The following is an 8,844-nucleotide window of genomic DNA, read 5'->3' on the forward strand; positions in this document are numbered from 1 at the left end:
CCAAACAAAGTAGTTTCGCTTTCACAACGAAGCACACAGCGTCTTCGGTACATGGCTGCAGCGTCAACAATACTACAGCGTGAATAAAAGTTACGCCTTCTTTCTTTTGCGTGAACATTTGGGCGGCGTTATTCAAATCTTCCCACATAGTGAGGTAGAAATGTGTGGGCGTGTTAGAACGAGCCGTTTTAGGTAGGCGTGGTTAACTCTTAACTTTTATAAAGAATATCTCTTTGGTTTTGAGACTTTAGTGTTTGCAACTTTACAGATCTTCTTTATGCACCAAGAGCTTGTAACACTCCAAAGAGAAAGGAAAAATTGAAATCGCATCATATGACCCCTTTAAGTTAAGTAAGTTGAACAAAGAAAATAAGTAACTTATTTTCAGCTTGGCCAGTGAAAGATTGAGTAATTTTTATCTAGTCAAAGCTTACGCGGCATTACTTTGATTTTACTTAATGTAGCATTGAGTTAAACCATGCTTTTAAAGTGTGTGTTAGAAACATCTAAGTAAATAATACAATAGATATCATGTAGTCTGTCACCACATCTACATATTTTGTAATTCAGCACTCCAAAACTTGGTTTTACTTAATTTTATAACATTTATATTTAAGCTTTAATTTGTTCAAGCTTGAATTGAGTACTAATATAGAATTTGCTTTGTTTTTTTTATTATAGCTTGAACTAACTTTTTCATGTAGAAATTACATTTGTTTTTCCTTCACCACAGAATCATTTCGCAAAACATACAACCCGCCAGAAACATATAAATCACTGCAATAATGATCCAATCTTAAAATGTAACATATTTGCTTACTTAAATCTAGATGGTGACTTTTTTGACCATGCAGTGTATGTGTATGTATCACTCCAAAGAGAAAGGAAAAATTGAAATCGCATCATATGACCCCTTTAAGTTAAGTAAGTTGAACAAAGAAAATAAGTAACATATTTTCAGCTTGGCCAGTGAAAGATTGAGTAATTTTTATCTAGTCAAAGCTTACGTGGCATTACTTTGATTTTACTTAATGTAGCATTGAGTTAAACCATGCTTTTAAAGTGTGTTTTAGAAACATCTAAGTAAATAATACAATAGATATCATTTAGTCTGTCACCACATCTACATATTTTGTAATTCAGCACTCCAAAACTTGGTTTTACTTAATTTTATAACATTTATATTTAAGCTTTAATTTGTTCAAGCTTGAATTGAGTACTAATATAGAATTTGCTTTGTTTTTTTTTTTTAATGTTAAATTTTATGTTGTTTTGTTAATGTTCATGACATTATTTTAGTGTCATGTTTTTTGGTGAAAAACTATATTGAAAAACTGTTACCATAATTTTTGCAGTGGATTTACAGTGAAGAAAAAAAATGTAGGGACAGACAATGTTTAAATGTATTTCCGTTTGTCTTTTAAATTGTTTTGGGCCAGTGCCCTTTGCTGTAATGTTCATGAAGACAACTAACGTTCCCTAGGGCTTTGATCCAAAATCATGGCAATAAAAACAATGAAGTGCCTTTTTTGGAAACAATTCAGGTGAAACAAAGAAAGATGTCGCCATTTCTATGCAAATGCAACATAAATTGCATCGCATGGTTGCAGGTGAGATGTGGTAAACTTGCTTCTACCACATGAATTTTCTTTTATGGTCCATTTTATGGTTGAGCACATCACTCAGATATGCACTTATCAGGGTTTTCTTTAGAATGCTCCCAATAATAATTGTGAGTTCAGTCATAGCTAATGGTGGCACTAAGTGTTGTCTTCTCCTTTATCTGTTTCTGCTCTTTCTTTATCAGAATCAGTTTCAGGATTTAATCTGTCCATTAACACCACCGCAAATATCACCAAGCTGAGGATTCCCTACCCGCAAACGGGCACGTGGTATCTGAGCCTGCGATCCCTGTGTGCCACTGAACACGGGTGAGCATATTTGTCTTTCTGTTTGCGTTTCTGCACTAAATTATCAGACTGCAGTTGCTGAGAAAAGGATGTAAAATATTCATAGCACTCCATGTATTTACCTTCTTCAACATTTAGCAAGTGCAGTAGTAGCAGCATGTGAACTGTGGGATGTTTCCGATTTTCTGCTCTGAAATACAGTACTTGTGAAACAATTCACTTTTATGTTAACCTAGACTCTCGTAACCTTACTTTATCTCATTCAAAATGAAAATGAATTCTGACAGTGAGAGTTCATGTTAAGTTTGATATCTTCATTCAAAATTGCACACTGAGGCTGTACAGTATGTATTTTTACACTACCATACAGATTATAGCATCAGTTTCGACTTATATTCTCATATTATCTTAAAGGAAGAGCTCGCCCGAATGCAGGTTCTGTTATCATTTACTCACCTTCGTGTTGTTCCAAACATTTTCTTTCTTCCACTGAACACAATAGGAGTTATTTACAAGACTGTGCTGCTTTGTATTTTCTATGAAAGTACAATGACTGAGAAGTTCAACTTCAAGAAAAGGACACAAAATCACCATAAAAATATCGTAAAAATGATCTATGCAACTTGTGAACTATAATTCTTGTGAAGCCATGCTATAGCTGTGTGTGAGAAACACAGAAGATAACATCTCTAATTTTGGGCTGTTTCTCACACAAAGCTTGAAAGCTTTTGCAACCCTAAAAGCTTCAATCCCCATTTATTGTAACTGCATTTTCAGAATTCTCAGAATGCTCAAAGAAATTTCATACTGTTCATTCTTGGTAGTTTTCCTAAAAGCTTATATTCGACTTTTCACTTTTTTTGGTCATCTCCATGTTCTTGTACAGGTTTGAGATGTGTACTAATGTAACCGCTGAGGTGTACCTTCGCTCTTACCTGACCCCCTGCATCAATGACTGTGGCACCTATGGCCAGTGCAAACTCCTGCGGACCAACAACTACCTGTATGCTGCATGCGAGTGTAAAGCAGGTGAGCACCCAAAGCCTTTCTTAACCCATGTGTTCTCTTTTGTAAAATGATTGGTGTAACTTAGTCATATTTTTAACCCTAAAACAGGCAAGAGTGGAAAATGATCAGCAAAAAATCATTTCATGTCACTTTTTATATCATCTGGACTTAAGTAAAACATATCATTTTTTTAATATTTGAGATATTTTGGATTTTCTGAGTACGTGTTGGCTTTAGGTCAAACTGACAATACAAGCACTGAAAATTTGAACCAAGTCATGTGACCCCCATACTCCAAACAACCTCAACTATGATAATGATAACAGGATTGGATGAAAAAGTCTTCCTCGTGTCTCCTACAAGAGACTAAAGAATATGTATCATGTGGTGCACATTGCCTGTTTAAGGGTTAAGAAGAACAATAAAATGCATTGTCTTTGAATTTTCTAATGTGTGTACTAAATACAGGTTTCACATTCCAGGTTTCAAAGGCCGAGGAATTTAAGAATCAGTTCACATATACTAGATAATATTTTCATGATTTTTTAAAGGTTTTTAAGCTATAAGGCAGCATTCGTTTGATCAGAAATACTGAGAAAAATTATTACAATTAAACTTATGTTTATTGTTTTTTTTAATATATATTTTAAATTGTAATTTATTCTAGGCTGAATTGTTAGCAGCCATTACTCCAGTCCTTCAGAAATCATTCCAATATGCTGATTTAGTGCTCAAGAAACATTTCTTATTATTAGTGTTGTTCAAAATTTATATTTATTTGCTCTATTTATTCTAAATATAAATCTTTTATGACATTATAAATGTTTTTCTTTTTTTACTGTGTTCTTGCTGAAGAAAATAAAAAATCAATCAATCAATCTTACTGACCTAAAACTTTCGAAAGGTAGTGCATTTTCTTCATAATGCTACAATTCCAATTTGTTTGGTTTTGTTTTGTTTTGCCAAGAATCAACTCATGCACTTGCCATATTAGAAATATTAGATGTAATTATGTGTCACAAATCAAAAGTGGCGCCGAAATCCCCCAGTAGTCCTAGAAGTGGCGTGCAGGACAATTTTGGTTCCTACACTTATAATGTGACGCGTGTGCTTGAAAACTCCTTGAAACTTTATCTTTCAGGAAAATAAAGGAGCAGGAATTCTGAGTCATTTAACTAAGTGAACAAGTCTATCCTCCCTCCCCAGGGTGTTATCACCCTTGCGGTTAATATGATGATAATCACAGTAATATTTTATAATTCCATTTATTATCTTTCTCCTCTGCTGTCAGATACCAATCAAAGTTAATTGGCATGTTAAATGCTTCAGTTACACATGTGCCAATCATGTTGCTGTATAACTGTGAGATCACAAATCAAGTGGTTTTTAATTAGAGGACATTTGATGATCCTGAGAAATATGCTAATCACAACCTCTCAATTACAGCGCCATTATAAAGCTCTGGTGCCTCGTTTCCTCTCTCCCCCTGGATTCCTACCCATAGTTTCTTTTGTCATTAGCATAGACAAATTTACCCTTTTAATGAATGTTTTCTGGCATACAGCTGAGTGCTCTGATACAGCACGCATGCAAAGCTCTTCTCTGTTCTCGAGTGTCTGGTAAAGCTCAATTGACCGTCTTTGTCGACACTCAGCGAGACTTCAATCACGACATGCCTTTGAGGATTTTTGTTTGTGGTTCGGCTAATTAAGGCTTCGTAATCAGAGAGATTTGTGGTGTGTTTTCTAGCTTTTTCTATGAGAGGTTAGAGGTGCAGTACATCTATTTCCTTCATGGTGTTTATATAACAGTAGGCTACCCGAATCCAATCTATATTTATGAAGCTGTTTACAACAGCTGACAGATGAGGAACAGAATGTGTGTGTGAACGAGGAAGAAAGTACATGTATATTTCTGTGATGTGTTTTTTTCTGTTAGCTTTACATGCATTTCCAATGTGTGTTTTATTATTTAGTTTTTTGCTTGCTTAGTTTGCTTTGAGGATATGGACAGGAGTATATTGTACATACACTACCTTTCAAAAACATGGGGTTGCAATACAGTAAAAACTGTAATATTATGAAATATTATTACCATTTAGAATAGCTGTTTTCTGTTTGAATATATTTTAAAATGTAATTTATTCCTGTAATGGCAAAGCTGAATTTTCAGCATCATTACTCCAGTCTTCAGTGTCACATGATCCTTCAGAAATCATTATAATATGCTCATTTTCTGCTAAAAAAAACTTTTATTATTATTATTATTATTATTATTATCAATGTTGAAAACAGGTGTGCTCCTTCATATTTTTGTGGAAAGCATCATGCATGATTTTTTCCCCCAGGATTCTTTAATGAAAAGTAAGTTCAAATGAACAGCATTTACTTGAAATAGAAATCTTTTTTTAACCGCTTTTGATCAATTTAATCCTTACTTTAAAAAATAAATAAATAAAAATCTTATTGACCCCAAACTTTTGAACAGTAGTGTACCTACATTGAAAGAAATGGTGCATCCAAAAATGAAAATTCAGTCGTCATTTGCTCAAATTCATGTCATTCCAAACTTACATGACTTTCTTCTGCAGAACATAAAATAAATTTTGAAGACATGTTTTGCACATTCTTTTCCATGTAATTACAGTGAACTGGGACTGAAGTTTTCAGGATTTATGCTTAAAACTGTAGCTTTCTGGTCCATTTTGAGTCCAGTTTAGGACCATTTTGGTTAGTAACGCGTGTGTGCTTTTCTAGGTTGGGATGGCTGGGGTTGCACGGACAACACAGAGGCGTACTCATACAGCTTCCAGCTGCTCTCAACTCTCCTTCTGTGCCTCAGCAACCTGATGTTCATCCCACCTGTGACCATCGCCATCCGCAGTCATTACCTGCTGGAGGCGTCTGTCTATATATTCACCATGTTCTTTTCCACTGTGAGTTTGAAGGCCTGGTTTAAACCTATCAAAAATATACCCAAAATGGGGATAGCATAAACATTTCAGTTGCTAGTTGCATGTTGACATTAACAGGTTATATTCATCAGTCTTCATGAATCACCTGAAATTAAATAAAGATATGTATAGTTTCAAACATAATAAAAATGAATAATCCTAACTCTAAATTTTGACTTGATGAGATATGTTCAAAGCTGTTGTAACTTGTAAATCAACTTAATGGACCAGTCGTATGAAAGAACTGGAACTAACTGTTGTATAATTTATATTTTATAGTAGATTTGCATTCTGTTCCAGTTTTGAACAAATACGCCTAATTAACGCAATAAGTGCTTGACAACCTGCTGACTATCTCACAAACCCATCATGAGTTCTAATTCAGCATATCAGTGGCAGCTGAAGTATGGAGATTACAGTTAAGGACCAGTGACATGTCAGAGTGTCATATTTTATTCATGCCTCCTCTGACCTTTTGTTTTCTTCTTTCACCCCTGAACAGTTTTATCATGCCTGTGACCAGCCAGGCATTGTGGTCTTCTGCATCATGGAGTATGACGTGCTGCAGTTCTGTGACTTCCTCGGCTCGCTCATGTCTGTATGGGTCACTGTTATCGCCATGGCCAGACTCAAATCCATTATCAAACAGGTAAAAATCACTCAGATGCAAACTCGTATGCAAAAAAAGAAAAAGAAAAAAAGAAAACAGATGCAAATTTAATTTCGATAAGTCTTGTGGTTCTTCACTCTGTGCTTTCAAATGTTTTGTAAGTGTGGCTATAATATTCAGTGAGCTCAAAAAATGTATGAGTGTGTTTGCATTGAATAAAGAAGAAAACAATCAAACCATACTGAAACTTATACCATTCAAAACTTTGGGGTGAGTATGATTTTTAAAGCAATTAATTTAAATTAAAATAATCTTTTTTTTCAGCAAGGTAAAAAAAGTGACAGTAAAGAATTATATAATGTCATAAATGATTTCTATTTTAATTAAATACTGTTCTTTTGAACTTTATATTCATTAAAGAATCCTGAAAAAAAATGTATCACAGTTTCTAGAAAAATATTAAGCAGCACAACTGTTTTCAACATTGATAGTAATAATAAATGTTTCTCGAGCACCAAATTGAATGAAATGAATGAAAATGCAGCTTTGCTATCACAAGAATAAATTGTTTTAAAATATATTAAAATTGAAAAACTTATTTAAAATATTTCAGAATATTACTGATTTACTGTATTTTATTTTAAATAAATGCAGCCTTGATGAGCATAAAGGGACTCCTTTCAAAAGCATTACAAATATTACTGACCTCAAACTTTTGAAAAGTAGTGTATGTGCCCAAAATTCTCTTTTTAGGGCCACTACACTGTATATAAGAACCACAATCTGATAGTTAAAATTACATACGAAGGCCCTGGGGCCCAGAAATGCTTTATATTTCTTGTGTCATCAATTTCTATAAATTCATTTGATGTGATTCATGGAGGCCAGTAGTTTTTCACGGACTTTATTGCCAAGAAAAGAGCTTTCTAAGATGTGCAAGAGAGCAGAAATTTTTTGTCCACCTCAGTAAAGCGCTTACACAGAGTGTAAATATACGAATGTCAGCAGTCTGTCATGTGCTGTCATAATGATGGTGACATTTCGCTGTGGAGTAAATATAGGTGGACACTTTCAGGTGTGTGTATACTCTCTGTAGTTCAGTCTTCAGTTGCTCAACCGCTGAGGGAAAGAGTGAGATTTAAGGAAAGGAACACAGGGAGAAAGACAGTAAGAATGTGATTAACTTTATGTTTGAGTAATTTAGAATCAGAAAAATAAAGTGAGAGGACTGCTGTTTGTGATGGAAGCATCTAATGGAAAGACCAAGAAAAAATAGCTCTCCTCTAGGGAGAACGCTTCTATATGCGTTAGGTAATTGCGTGTGTTTTGCTGAGTGCTGCAGTTTGCAGACACTAATCAAATCACCCATGTCACTACTGTTCTGAACTTTAGGAGGGAAGGAAAGAGAGTGAGAGAGACATTTTTAGCACCAGCACTCTTTACTTACAGTCTGTCTGAGAGAGGGTGGCCGATGCAAGATGGTCCTAATTGGAATGGGGACTCACTATCGCCTCTAGACATGATGAGTTGTCGATGTTTGGACTAATATTTTTCCTCTTTGCCGCTCTCCTACCAGGTGCTGTACTTGCTGGGGGCGATGGCTCTGTCAATGGCCTTACAGCTGGACCGCCATGGCCTGTGGAACCTGCTGGGCCCCAGTCTTTTCGCTTTAGGCATCATGGCCATCGCCTGGGTAAGTAGCATTGTGCACATGCATAGATTCCATGTGTTTAGGACTGTAATGCATCCTTATTAAATGTTTAATATATCAATAAAACATGCCAGCATGGATTTTTGTTATATGGCTCAGAGCATAAAAAATTTACAGATGTTGAAGTTGTGGTTGCAAGATAGAGGCATTGTTGTTTGTCACAAATGATTGTTACCTTAGTTTTTGTCCTCTAAACCTACACCTGCTGAAACTCCTGGTGTAAACCAGCAAAGGCTGGTGTGCTGGACCTTACTAGGCTGGTTTAAGTTGGTCTTAGCTGGTCTTCCAGCCTGGCCAAGCAGGTCTTTAGATAGTTTAACCGGATAGCCAGTTGGTCTTCCAGCTTGGCGAAGCTGGTTTTAAGCTGCCAGTTGATCTCCCAGCTGGTTTATCAATGCCTTAACTGGTTTAGGCTTTTCTTCAACTGGTCTAGCTGATCCTCCAGCCTAGACTGGACAGCTAGTTGGTCTCCCAGCTGGTTTATGCAGGTCTTGAAGGAACACTCCACTATTTTTGAAAATAGGCTCATTTTCCAACTCCCCTAGAGTTAAACAGTTGAGTTTTACCGTTTTCGAATCCATTCCGCCGATCTCCGGGTCTGGCGGTAGCACTTTTAGCTGCAGCTTAGCATAGATCATTGAATCTGATTAGA

At 35.6% G+C, this 8,844-nt stretch overlaps 1 protein-coding gene across 1 annotated transcript in view; it reads left to right on the top strand.

Moving 5' to 3' along the window:
• The window catches only part of LOC107746867 (uncharacterized), a gene marked incomplete at its 3' end in the record, with an annotated part of 128,422 nt that extends 120,248 nt beyond the window's left edge, over positions 1–8,174 (top strand). Inside the window, exons 7-11 of the mRNA XM_016561196.1 lie at positions 1,808–1,931; positions 2,797–2,939; positions 5,675–5,853; positions 6,374–6,520; positions 8,058–8,174. Coding sequence (XP_016416682.1) covers positions 1,808–1,931; positions 2,797–2,939; positions 5,675–5,853; positions 6,374–6,520; positions 8,058–8,174 — 710 coding nt within the window. The remainder of the gene's footprint in view (positions 1–1,807; positions 1,932–2,796; positions 2,940–5,674; positions 5,854–6,373; positions 6,521–8,057) is intronic.
• Between the last annotated feature and the right edge of the window lie 670 nt (positions 8,175–8,844).

The sequence above is a fragment of the Sinocyclocheilus rhinocerous genome, unplaced genomic scaffold (assembly GCF_001515625.1).
Source record: "Sinocyclocheilus rhinocerous isolate Xijiao unplaced genomic scaffold, SAMN03320098_v1.1 scaffold468, whole genome shotgun sequence".
NCBI classification, from domain to species: domain Eukaryota; kingdom Metazoa; phylum Chordata; class Actinopteri; order Cypriniformes; family Cyprinidae; genus Sinocyclocheilus; species Sinocyclocheilus rhinocerous.